The following is a 13,137-nucleotide window of genomic DNA, read 5'->3' as shown; positions in this document are numbered from 1 at the left end:
GTTTTTTGACACTCGGCAAACAAGGGGCTTGCCGAGTGTTTTCCATTTGACACTCGGCAAAGCCCCTATTTGCCGAGTGTTTTTTTTTGCCGAGTGTTTTTGGAGTGGCACTCGGCAAAGAGCTTGTTTGCCGAGTGTCCGAAAAAAAACACTCGGCAAAAAGAAAACACTCGGCGAATTTAAGGTTTCCGGTAGTGATAGCATAAACTATGTCTTCCAGTACGCCTAATTCCTGGACCATGCACTCCCATACGCACTCCATAGAGTAGTGAAAACGTGCACAAGTTGATATAAGATCAAGTTGCTCTTCATTTTTAGGCACCGTCTTAGCATACAGTATAAAGAGTTTACTCTGGTTATAAGAAATTCACCATGTGAGGCGCCACTCTACGTAGAGTAATCGTAATGTCAGAAATCTTCAGCAATTCATCTAAAAGAAGGAATCTTGGACCTTTTTATATGATTCATATGCCCAGACTCCAACTCAAACTAACGTGATCTCGACTGAACACACCAGATATTTTGTACGAGCGCTTGCTCGCTGACCTGTCCATAAAAACACCCTCCAAGCGAGCTCCACTCCACACAGCCCCACACGGCCACACTCCACTGCCCTGCAGTGAGACTCGCACTGTGCAGCAGTCTCGTAGATAGTGCTCATTACATCCTCTGTAAGCTCTCATTCTCTGCATGGTCTCAATCACGCAACTCTTCTCGTAGACGTTGCTGACTGTGGAACTGATGCTGTTGCAGCTAGGTCAAGAAAGAAACCCTGATCAGGTGAGCCATGGGGGTCCCTGGTGGAGGAGGTGGTAGGGTGATGACCACTGCAGCTGCCTTCCTGCTGTTGCTGCAGCTGTTCGGTTGCGTCGCGCCGTTGCCCATGAAGTCCGCCGACAGGTACAAGGACCCGTCGCAGCCGCTCAACACGCGGATCGACGACCTGCTTGGGCGGATGACCCTCGCCGAGAAGATCGGGCAGATGTCGCAGATCGAGCGCGAGAAGGCCACCCCTGACGTCATCAACAAGTACTTCATAGGTACGTAAGAAGTGCCATACTGCCATTGCTAGGTCCAAGCTAGGTCTATTTTGTACTAATTAACCCTGGACAGTGAGGACAGATCAAATGTAAACTAGTGGTATCACTCCAGATCACCATTACTGACGCACAGACCCAAGTCAACGAAAATGTGTAGTCTAACATAAACACGATCCCATCACCTGGGTTAAGCTGCCTTTTTAAAATACGAATATCATTTGGATTTGGCAAGCGTGCAATAATGGCGAACGCGCTTGCTCCGGCGTGCAGGGAGCGTGCTGAGCGGCGGAGGCAGCGTGCCGGAGAAGAACGCGCCGCCGGAGGCGTGGGTGGGCATGGTGAACGGGATGCAGAGCGGCGCCCTGTCGACGCGCCTCGGGATCCCCATGCTCTACGGCATCGACGCCGTCCACGGCCACGGCAACGTCTACAAGGCCACCATCTTCCCCCACAACGTCGGCCTCGGATGCACCAGGTATGCAATTAATGATCACCCCATCCGATCCATGCATCTCAGTCTTTGTATACTTAAAATTATCTCCATCATCGACCTTCTACATTGACCTACTCCTAGTTGTGGTAGGATAAGATTCGAATAGCTGATACACGTTGCTCGGCATCAAGAGAGTTGACCTTTTTGTCTGGCTGGATGCATCCATAATTATTAATCGTATCCTTCTAGTCACAAATAACTACCATCATTAGCATACTGGCGTATGCTTTTAGACGGTAATGTAGTAGTTAATTGTGACCCTTGTGTTGAGCTATACTTAGGTCCCCTTTGGTAGGGCTTTTCAACCGGCTTCACCACCGGCTTCTTGAGAAGCCCTACCAAATGGTGATGAACGAAACGGCTTCATAACTGAAGCCCCGAAAATCTCGCTGAGAGGAGCCAGGAGAGGGAGAAGAAGCCCAAAAAAAAAGGGCTCCCTGCGGCTTCGTCCCCTTCGTGGAGCCAAAATCCCCCTTGGCCACGAGCGCACGGGGTCGGAGGATGGCACGGGCGTGGGCGAAAGGAGGCCGGAGGACGTCATCGGTGGCGGCGCGGGCGCGGGGGCGGAGGATGGCTGGCGGCGTGGGCAAGGGGCGGAGGATGGCCGGCGACGTGGGCAAGGGGCGGAGGACAGCCGCGGCGGTGGGCGCGAGGCGGAGGACGGCCGCGGCGGTGGGCGTGAGGCGGAGGACGGCCGCGGCAGTGGGCGCGAGGCGGAGGTGGCTGGCGGCGCGTGCTGGAGCGTAGGGTGAGCGGATAAGGCAAGCGGCGAAAAAAAAGAATGCAAGCGGATGCAAGCGTAGGGAGTGGCGTTACGTGAAGAAAGAGAGATAAAGAAATGAAGGAAAGAGAAAAAAGAAGGAACGGAGAAAAAGGAAAAAGGAAAGAAAAAATAAGGAAGGGCATTATGGACATTTCACATTTTTATCCATGTTGCACATCTAGGAGAAGCCATTTTGCCAAATGTTTTTTGATCCGGACAAGCCGAAGCAAAAAAAAATTGCTTCATCGAAGAATCCACCGCCGCCGCTGTTTCAGCCACAGCCGCAGCCCTGCCAAACGAGCCCTTATTATGTTCCAGATGTAAATGATTAGGAACATATCTGGTCTCCGATGTGACACTTCTTCGGGTATCAGGGAATGGTATTTCGTCTGGGTTAATGTAGCATGAGATGGGTAATGGAGTTGTAAATTATGTTCAATCACATAGACTTGAGTATATATGATTTTCTGGTTCCAGGGATCCAGAGCTAGCAAAGAGGATTGGAGCTGCAGTTGCACTGGAGGTCAGGGCTACCGGTATCCCGTACATCTTTGCGCCATGCGTTGCGGTAAGTAGAATTTACTATAATTAACATTTGAAAATTAACTGCTCCCTATTACAGCAATCGCAGAAGAATTTATCGTTTGGGTTGGGTGTAGGTAGTCAACATGCTTAAACTTTAGAAATTGTGTAACTAGAAAATTTGTATTGAAGAAACAGTCTAGAAACATTACACCTTGGCTAGTGTATACTTTAATTCATTTTATACTAATTAATATATATATATATATTCGTTTTCTACTAATCAATATGCCTGAAATTATACTTCTTTTTTGCTAGAGGGAGCACTTAATAATTCATTCATATTTGTGCAGGTGTGCAGAGACCCTCGGTGGGGCCGTTGCTACGAGAGCTTCAGCGAGCACCCGGAGCTGGTGCAGAACATGACCTCCATCATCTCGGGCTTCCAGGGCGAGATCCCGGCGGGCGGCACCCTGGGCGTCCCCTTCATGGCCGGGCAGCGCAACGTCGCGGCGTGCTCCAAGCACTACGTCGGCGACGGCGGCACGACCAACGGCATCAACGAGAACAACACGGTGGCCACCTTCCACGAGCTGCTCAGCATCCACATGCCGCCCTACTACAACGCCGTCATCCGGGGCGTCTCCACCGTCATGATCTCCTACTCCAGCTGGAACGGGCTCAAGATGCACGCCAACCGCTTCCTCATCACCGACTTCCTCAAAAAGGAGCTCCGGTTCAGGGTACTTATAGGAAACTAAACACATGGGAATTTCACTTGAAACAGTTCGGTATATGATCGTCAAGTTTACTTAATTGTACCAACAATTTTCAGGGTTTTGTGATCTCAGACTGGCAAGGACTTGACAGAATCACAACCCCTGAACATGCTGACTACATTCTGTCCATCAAGCTGGGGATCCTCGCAGGCATTGATATGGTAATTAAAAAAATTCTGATACCTCTATTTTTACTGGACTTCAATGCCACCGCCGTTTAATTTAGGTAAAACGAAAGCTAACAGCGAGATGAAATAACCATTTTGCCCTTCTACCATTAAAAAATTCTAGTGCCTCTCGTACCATTGGATCATTTTTTTTTACTGAACTTCAATGCCACTGCCGTCTAGTTTAGGTAAAATGGAAGCTAACAGCAAGATAAAATAACCATTTTACCCTTCTACTCCCTTTCGATCTCTCTCCTCTCCTCTCCTCTGACCGTTCCCCCGGCTCGGCTCCCGCCTCTCTCCTCTCCTACTCCTGTTCCATTTTGGCCTTCGAGGCCATGGCCATGGCCTCATCGGTGGCCGCCATGCCCACAAGACCGTGCAGTGGAGGGACCCCTCTCGCCCCACCCGTGCAGGGGCTTCTTCAACATCCTCATCCCACCGCCGCAACCTGCGTCCTCCTCCTCCTCCTTGGACGCCGCCTGCGCCACGTCCGTGCCCTCCTTCATGTCTGCCGCCTCCGCGAGCAAGCCTATGCCCAGGCGCTGCCACCGGATCCTCATGCTTTGGGTGACTGCGGCCGTCACGGCGTCCGCCGCCTTAGCCTCAGCCAACCAGCGCCACCAGGCCAGAGAGGTCGAGTTGTCCGAGCTGGCGCCTGACACGCTCCCCGTTGTCGCCCACACGGCCGTGTTCCGGGAGCTGTCCCCTGCACCCTCCGACGCCTCCTCGACTGCCGCCGCCAGCGGGCCCATCGAGCTCCCACCTGCGGGCCCACGTGCGTCGTACAATGTCATGTCGACAATGAGGCCCGTCGGGGAGTAGCGATGTGGCTAGGGAAGGGGGGCACGGATATGCGAACAAGAGCGCGGGGTTGTGGGGGCGGCAATGGCTGGTGATGGTCGCCGGCGGCGACAATGGAGCAGCGGTAATCAAAATCGGTGAAGAAGGGTATTGTAGTCATTTTTGTAAAGAATGGGAATGCAACGGAGACTTTAACTCCAAAACCTGATGGAAGTGGCACTGAGGCCCAATGAATATTTGACTTGATGGCATGTGGGGCTCTTGAACTTTTTAATGGTACATATGTAATGGAGAACTTTTTTAGTGGCTTGCAAGGAATTGCCTCTAATTTAATAGTCCCTGCATTTCAAAAGGCTACTACATTTTGACCAATAAATTATCTTGTACTGACAAATTTTGATTAGACAAGATACCAAATTAATATAAAAATAAAGTTTACAACAAGTTATTAAACTAGTTGTTGTTTTAACATAATGATGCACATGTTTCAGGTCATGATCCCGTTCAACTACACGGAGTTCATCGACGGCCTCACACTGCTGGTGAACAACGGCACAATCCCAATGAGCCGCATCGACGACGCCGTCCGCCGGATCCTCCGCGTCAAGTTCACCATGGGCCTCTTCGAGAACCCCTACGCCGACCCTAGCCTCACCGGCGAGCTCGGCAAGCAGGAGCACCGTGACCTGGCGCGCGAGGCCGTGCGCAAGTCCCTCGTCCTCCTCAAGAATGGAAAACCCGGCGACAAGCCGCTGCTGCCGCTGCCCAAGAAAGCCTACGGCGGCATCCTCGTCGCCGGCAGCCACGCCAACGACCTCGGCAGCCAGTGCGGCGGCTGGACCATCACCTGGCAGGGCCTCACCGGGAACAACCTCACCGCCGGGACCACCATCCTCGACGGCATCAAGCGCGCTGTCGTTCCCGGCACCGATGTGGTCTACTCAGAGAACCCTGACGCCGGGTTCATCCAGCAGAACAAGGCCCGGTTCGACTACGCCATCGTCGTCGTCGGCGAGCCGCCGTACGCCGAGACGTTTGGCGATAACCTCAACCTCACCATCCCGGCGCCGGGGCCGGCCATCATCCAGAACGTGTGCGGCAGCATCAAGTGCGTCGTCGTCATCGTCTCCGGGCGGCCGCTGGTGCTCGAGCCGTACATCAACACCATGAACGCGCTGGTGGCGGCGTGGCTGCCGGGGACGGAGGGACAGGGCGTCGCCGACGTGCTTTTCGGCGATTACGGGTTCACCGGGAAGCTGTCGAGGACGTGGTTCCGGTCGGTGAATCAGCTGCCCATGAACGTCGGCGATGCGCGCTACGATCCATTGTTCCCGTTTGGGTTCGGGCTCGAGACTCAGCCGTCGACATATTAGGGTGTTTGGATTCGCGGTATCTCATTGGAAGTTTTGGAATTTGAGCTAAATTTTAAAACTTCGCGGTGGAAAACCATCAATCCAAACAAAACCGTACCGTTAATGGTGAGGGGAGAGTCGTCACGGGTTAATTTCTTCCGGGAAACCATTTGTATTTTACTTAGCTAGTCCGTTGTAGTTGATCTCCGTAGTTTGCATCTGAAAAAGGACCAATAAGATCCGGAGTAATGTAATGGGCTCTCTTTATGGATGTGACTGTGCTCTTATGCTCAAATCTTGCTCATTTGAAACTAGTGATTGACTTAAAGTTAAGAGGGAACTGATTTGGCTAAAGTTAAGTAGGGTTCACTACCGTATGATGTAACAACTCGTTACCAAATCTTGCAGCTGTGGCCAACAACAACCACCATTGGTTTGACTAAGAAAGTAAGCATATAAAACGTGGGGGTTATGTGTATTAGTTTTTTAAAAAATAATTTCACTAGGGCACCAATGTTTAGGGCTAACAGTTATCAACTCATAACTATATTGTGCCTGCTTTAAAATTCATTAATAATCAAGGTTGTTTTCACGCAATTTTTTAGTTTGAACTGTTGCATGCTACCCCGCGCTATAGTAGCCCACCGAAAAGTCATGAAAGGTTCGGAACCACATTTCCTCGGTAGCGGACTCTGCTTGGGAAGGAAAGTACTCCCACTGTCCTTAAAGATGAATTAATTTACTTGTCTTATATGTCGTATATTTGAGAATGGAGTTAGTATACGCTATCCAAGCTAATATAATAGCAAAGTTTTATAAAAATTACACAACCATGCAAATTCTAAACAATTCCAATCATTATTTTTATTAGCAGGCTGTCTTCAAATTTATTGGCAATTCTACACCATTTAGGAACGCTTTGGGCCTATTTGGTAGAGGTCCTCTTAATTCCGATTCACTATAAGAAGTGATTTTTTGAGAGAAGTGATTCTGTATCTGAAAGTGAGTCTCTATATTTCTTTAGGTTAAATTTTAAATATAAAGAGTAAGGAGTGAATCAGGAGAAACTATTTTTTCAGCACCCGATTTCATAGAATCACTTCACGGAATTAGCCTTGAAGCACTTCTCAAAAAAAAAATGTTTAGACTTTGAAGAGCTATTCACGTGGAATCAGCTTAAGAGCTGCTCTAAAATCTCTGCCAAATAGGTCCTTTGATTTGGAAACAAATGTTGGCCAGTCAAACGTTTGTAAAGAAGCATGGCATCTAGGCTCTAGCTAGTCGATGGAAAGGAGAAAAATTTCTAACAAGTTGCAAAGTAAAAGGAACAAGGAAAAAAACAAGAACATGTAATTTGGAAGGTTGATATATCACCCATGGACTAGCTACTGAACATGTTCAGAATTTTTTTATGCAGATACGGTTGCCGAATCTGCCTTTTTTAAAATTCTTGCACCAAGGGAATAATGGTTTGCATTGCATAGAATATATCACCTGCACAAGAAATACCTGACCGATCTGAATCCGCCCTGTTTCTAGCACTGGACAACGTGATCTCCGGGTCAAGCTCACCTACTAAGTTTTTGTATGGCTACGCGTGGTCACTCACACAGTCACACTACAAACACGAACCATGAGGAAGCCACCCAGCAGGAAGCCGGGAACTCCAGTCCACACTGACGCTAGTACAACCAAAGCTGCAGCGTGCGCATTCTCGCTTCTTGCAGATCTTGCTTGTCATATACTGTTATGTTAACTGCATGCTTCTTGTTGCTTTGCAGCTGAAGAAATCACCGCAACCGCTGAGCTGAGCCATGGGGGTCCCTGGAGGTGGTAGTAGCTGGGGCAGGGTGGTCGCTGCTGCTGCCTTGCTCTTGGTTCAGTTATGTGGCTGCGTTGCTCCGGTGGCAATGGCGGCCGCGGCCGCCGGAGGCGGCAAAAGGGGGCCGGGCGCCAAGTACAAGGACCCAAAGCAGCCGCTGAACACGCGGGTGGACGACCTGCTGCGGCGGATGACGCTCGCCGAGAAGATTGGGCAGATGTCCCAGATCGACCAGGAGAACGCCACCGCCGACGTCATCAGCAACTACTTCATAGGTGCGTAGCATAGCTCCTAGAAATTCTCGAAATCCTTTAAACCTTTGCCAGTAAGCACATCACGGCTCTGCAGGGAGCGTGCTGAGGGGCGGAGGCAGCGTGCCGGCGGCGGACGCGCCGCCGGAGGCGTGGGTGAAGATGGTGGAGGGGATACAGCGCGCAGCGCTGTCGACGCGCCTCGGGATCCCGGTGATGTTCGGCATCGACGCCGTCCACGGCCACGGCTACGTCTACAAGGCCACCGTCTTCCCGCACAACGTCGGCCTCGGCTGCACCAGGTAACCGTCCAAAATTGACCCTCCCGATCCGAGTCTTTGTATACCACAAATTAATCGAATCGCTGCTCATTCAGATCGAAGATCTGAAGTGTCCACATGCCGATGCTTTTGGCATCAATGAGGATTTGTCCTTTTGTCTGTCTCCATCGATAATTGATACTACTTGTTGTTATGATACTATACTTTTCCAGTCTGTAAATACTTGTTGTTTAGGACAATAATACGGCCTACAAAATACGATTTGACTACTATTTTCTTTCATAGTATTTTTATAAAATCAACATGTATGATATTACAAAAATACACTTTTTAAGATAACCCTATGCAAATGACCGGAGTTTTTGAAAAATAAATACTTTAAAATTACCGGTTGTAGTCAAATTTTAATAGTTTGACCAAATCCTTGTCCAAAACGAGTGGTGTTTGGAGACTATAGAGAGAGTACTATATCTTCATATGTATATAGACTAGCTAGCCTGTTCTATTATATATCATCCTAAATAGAGGGAGAACTAAATACATGGTTGTTCTATTATCATAGGAATTTAATGGGCCATGAAAAAGAAATTTGACGGTGATGTGTGGCGACCTTTTTATTTATCAATATCAAGCATTGTTTAATTGCTGGTTCAGAGACCCTGAGCTCGCAAAGAAGATTGGAGCCGCAGTTGCATTGGAGGTCAGGGCCACCGGAATCCCCTTCATCTTCGCTCCATGCCTGGCGGTGTGTAGTCATGATCATGCTAAAATTAAGCCTCCTAATTTCACAAAGTATACAATTAACTTGCGCCCAACCAATACACTTATGATTTCTTGATTGATTTTTGTGTAGGTGTGCAGAGACCCTCGGTGGGGTCGGTGCTACGAGAGTTTTAGCGAGGACCCCAAGCTGGTGCAGCAGATGGCCTCCATCATCTCCGGCTTCCAAGGAGAAATCCCAACGGGCGGCTGGCGAGGAGCCCCGTTCATCGCCAGCCAGCACAATGTGGCTGCATGCGCCAAGCACTATGTCGGCGATGGCGGCACGGCAAGCGGGATCAACGAGAACAACACGGTGGCCACCTTCCATGAGTTGCTCGGCATCCACATGCCACCCTACTACAATGCCATCATCCAAGGCGTCTCCACCATCATGGTCTCGTACTCGAGCTGGAACGGGATCAAGATGCACGCCAATCGCTTCCTCGTCACTGATTTCCTGAAAAACAAGCTTCGATTCAGGGTATGTTAACCATTTGGCACCATTTTGTTGGAAGCTAGCAAGAGGCTCAAATTAATTACTTCGATGATGGTGAATTTAATTGGCACATGAAACTAGTTGCTGGTATGATTAGTACTATGTTTCTTATGTTCCTACACTGGATTATGAACAGATTAAAACACTTTAAAGGTAGCAAAACTGGGTATAATCTAGATCCATCTATTCCAAGATTTATTTAATTTTAACAAAGTTTGTACAAAAATGCGCCACCTTCAACAACATTAAATCATTTTAATTAAATTCACCGTGAAATTTGTCTTGATAGCTAGTGCATCAAAATAAATCTTGTCAAAGTTAAAGAATTTTGACTCAAAACAAAACTAAAACGACGTACATTTCGAAATGGATTGAAAAAGATGGAGTAGGTTGGCTTTAAAAAAAATTCTCACTTTTATGTTTCAGGGTTTTGTAATCTCGGATTGGCTAGGACTTGATAGGATCACAAGCCCAGAACATGCTGACTACCCTCTCTCCATCAAGCTGGGTATCCTTGCTGGCATTGACATGGTAAGGAGCACCTCCAGTCCCTACTGGCCGTTCTCTTATTGGAGTTGGAGAAGGTTAGGCAAGGTATATATAGTTTGGTTAACCATGAGTCACGAATGTCCCAGGTCATGATTCCGTATCAGTACGTGGAGTTCAGGGACGATCTCATGACGCTGGTGCAAAACGGGACCATCCCGATGAGCCGGATCGACGACGCCGTCCGCCGGATCCTCCGCGTCAAGTTCACCCTGGGCCTCTTCGAGAACCCCTACGCCGACACGAGCCTCGTCGGCGAGCTCGGGAAGCAGGAGCACCGCGACCTGGCGCGCGAGGCCGTGCGCAGGTCCCTCGTCCTCCTCAAGAACGGCAAGCCCGGCGAAAAACCGCTCTTGCCGCTGCCCAAGAAGGCCCACGGCGGCAGCATCCTCGTCGCCGGCAGCCACGCCGACGATCTCGGCAGCCAGTGCGGCGGCTGGACCATCAAATGGCAAGGCATGACGGGGAACAACCTCACCGCCGGGACCACCATCCTCGACGGCATAAAGAGCGCCGTCGTGCCTGGCACGGATGTTGTCTTCTCCGAGAACCCCGACGCCGGCCTCATCCAGCAGAACAGGGGTCGGTTCGACTACGCTATCGTTGTCGTCGGCGAGCATCCCTACGCCGAGACGTCAGGCGACAACCTGAACCTGACCATCCCGGCGCCCGGGCCGGCCATCATCCAGAACGTGTGCGGCAGCATCAAGTGCGTCGTCGTGCTCGTCTCCGGGCGGCCGCTGGTGGTCGAGCCGTACATCGGCATCATCGACGCGCTGGTGGCGGCGTGGCTGCCGGGGACGGAGGGGAAGGGCATAAGCGACGTGCTGTTCGGTGACTACGGGTTCACCGGGAAGCTGTCGAGGACGTGGTTCCGGTCAGTGGATCAGCTGCCTATGAACGTTGGCGACGCGCACTACCATCCATTGTTCCCGTTTGGTTTTGGGCTTGAGACAAAGCCGTCGACATATTAGAGGGTGTTTTGGAGCTGCGGTATCTCATTGGAAGTATTGGAAATTTAGTTCAAATTTGAGCTAAATTCTTAGACTTTCCTGTAAAATCCGAACAGGCCCTTAATGATGAGAATAGACTCGTTGGTTAATTGGTTCCGGATTTTTTATGTTTAGTTGAACTATGAAGTAGTGATACAAACATAATAAGCTTATGAATACTATAATGATCTCACTTTATAGAGTGAACGAGGTTAGAGGTTGGTGCAGGACGGTACGCAATTGGCAACAAGAAGATGTGACTTTGCACCCAGGAGAGCCTAGGCCAGTACGACAATAAGTGGTTTCCAAATAGAATATTTTTGAAATTTTTTTTGACATTTGTTTTAGGAAACATTTTTTTGTAAAAACATTTCATAGAAAAGCTTTTTGTTTTCTTGAAAAGTTTTTTCTTAAAAGATATTTTCTAGAAAAATTTTCCTTGAAAATGATTCTGTGAAGTTTTATGAATTAGTTGTTTAGGCTTTGTTATCCCTTGTCCTTGAGATGTTCAAAAAGAAATAGTTGGTTTACTCTATTTTTTATCATTTCTTGATGGCGGGACCATAAGGGAGCCTGCTAGCAACCTTGCATTAATTTATAAGCTGCATGACTAGCACCGACAACAAATATAAGACACAGGAGCATGAACGTTTGAGCTGAACCCAACAGAAGCTCAAAATTGACTGCTAAGATGGTTTTGAAACAAATTAAATATTAGCTCGATGTTGTCAATCAGCGGTACAATATAATTACAATCACACTTTAGTGATTGTATATCTTTGATAAGGTTGCTACATACGGCGGACTCACTCGCATGTTGAAGCAGGAAGGGGCATGGCACACGTGTCATGGTGGCAGCTGCAGCCTGCAGAGAAGTGGCCGGTCAAACGTTTCCTGAGGCCATTCTCAATTACCAGTTTCATCGTACAATTACCAAAGCTGCCACATCATCTAGAGTGCAATAAAATCATGAATGAAACATCCTCTACAATGCAAAGTTTCATTTCATTCCTAGACTACCCATAATATTTAATTCATGAATGATGTGGAAGCATATAATTGGATATGGAATGGGATGAAATGAAACTCCATCTCTCAATAGATACATAGAAGAGTTTCATTATTTTGGTAATTGTGCGAACTGAGTTTCATCCCATGAAACTCATTTCATCTCTCTCTTCATAACTCCAATGCCATGTCACCATATTTGCTTACGTGGCATATCATTTATGGAGAATGAAACTCCCATTGAGAGTGGCCTGAGAAATCATGCAAAGGCTCTCACTCCAAGCAGCAAATTTAGGGTATGTACAACGGTTTAGATGGCTTTTGTCTGCAAGTATTTGCCACATCACACATAGATAGCAAATAGACAGTTGATACAATGAGTTGTTTATTATGTTGTCCGTAAATTATTTAATTTATGTTTGTACCTCGTAAATCATGATGATCAAGTATAACTATGATCTTTTTACGCTATTTTGTTTCTTGTTTGATAAAGCATAACCATGATAAAAATATTTGGCAATGAAAAAAATGCAATCGCTGAATTTTGTATCACGAACACATGCAGCCATGAGCCTTATCCTCTTTCTCTTCGCCATCCCGTCACTCTCAGCCTCTCATCATCCAACTCCAGAAGCTCTCATCTCTTCTGCCTGGCTGCCTGAACCAAAGGGTCATTGCAAGCTGGGAACCTGGGATGCTAGGTTGGCCGGACTGCTCTGTGGCGGCAAGGGCGGCTCCAGGAGGAAACATTTATCTAGTAGGAGGGATTGCAAAGTGCAAACTAGAGCATCATATCAGCGAGTTGTTCTGTTCGTGTTCCTTTTCTCTACAGATCTTTCTCATTCCCTGGTTCTTTTTTCTCCGAATCTTTATTGTCTGGCGCATGTATGTGTGAAGTGGATGCATGTGGAAAGGGAAAGCGGCCGCTTCGATCGGAGACCGAGGTTTCACGGGTGGAAGCTTATCTTGTAGGCATCACGCGGCCGCCGGCGGCAAGCGGCGCGACGCGAGCAGCTCGGTGGCTTACTCCCGGCGCTGGTGGGTCGGTGAGCAGGGGGA

General features: G+C 48.6%; 2 protein-coding genes across 2 annotated transcripts; both read left to right on the top strand.

The window, feature by feature from the left end:
- The first annotated feature begins 594 nt into the window (after positions 1–594).
- LOC101782321 (beta-glucosidase BoGH3B) lies at positions 595–6,181 on the top strand. The gene is made up of 7 exons (XM_004951947.2): positions 595–671; positions 754–1,040; positions 1,311–1,515; positions 2,774–2,864; positions 3,172–3,561; positions 3,654–3,758; positions 5,060–6,181. Exons 2-7 carry the CDS (start codon positions 788–790, stop codon positions 5,939–5,941), a joined length of 1,926 nt encoding a protein of 641 aa, XP_004952004.2. The 5' UTR covers positions 595–671; positions 754–787; the 3' UTR covers positions 5,942–6,181.
- Positions 6,182–7,528: 1,347 nt separating this feature from the next.
- On the top strand, positions 7,529–11,180 carry LOC101781918 (beta-glucosidase BoGH3B). The gene is made up of 7 exons (XM_004951946.2): positions 7,529–7,624; positions 7,702–8,017; positions 8,091–8,295; positions 8,929–9,019; positions 9,128–9,517; positions 9,959–10,063; positions 10,168–11,180. The coding sequence occupies exons 2-7, from the start codon at positions 7,735–7,737 to the stop codon at positions 11,050–11,052; spliced, it is 1,959 nt and encodes a 652-aa protein (XP_004952003.1). The 5' UTR covers positions 7,529–7,624; positions 7,702–7,734; the 3' UTR covers positions 11,053–11,180.
- Positions 11,181–13,137: the final 1,957 nt, after the last annotated feature.

The sequence above is a fragment of the Setaria italica genome, chromosome I, assembly GCF_000263155.2.
Source record: "Setaria italica strain Yugu1 chromosome I, Setaria_italica_v2.0, whole genome shotgun sequence".
In the NCBI taxonomy this organism is placed as follows: Eukaryota; Viridiplantae; Streptophyta; class Magnoliopsida; order Poales; family Poaceae; genus Setaria; species Setaria italica.
The sequence above is the reverse complement of the archived record's forward strand: the minus strand, read 5'-3'. Positions and strand labels throughout refer to the sequence as shown.

Excerpts from the sequence above, each read along its gene's own strand:
- LOC101782321 (XM_004951947.2), top strand. The coding sequence starts at position 788 with ATGGGGGTCCCTGGTGGAGGAGGTGGTAGGGTGATGACCACTGCAGCT. Across the intron at positions 3,562-3,653 it reads AAAAGGAGCTCCGGTTCAGG|GGTTTTGTGATCTCAGACTG; the intron begins GTACTTATAGGA and ends AACAATTTTCAG. Across the intron at positions 3,759-5,059 it reads TCCTCGCAGGCATTGATATG|GTCATGATCCCGTTCAACTA; the intron begins GTAATTAAAAAA and ends CACATGTTTCAG.
- LOC101781918 (XM_004951946.2), top strand. The coding sequence starts at position 7,735 with ATGGGGGTCCCTGGAGGTGGTAGTAGCTGGGGCAGGGTGGTCGCTGCT. Across the intron at positions 9,020-9,127 it reads TCTTCGCTCCATGCCTGGCG|GTGTGCAGAGACCCTCGGTG; the intron begins GTGTGTAGTCAT and ends ATTTTTGTGTAG. Across the intron at positions 10,064-10,167 it reads TCCTTGCTGGCATTGACATG|GTCATGATTCCGTATCAGTA; the intron begins GTAAGGAGCACC and ends CGAATGTCCCAG.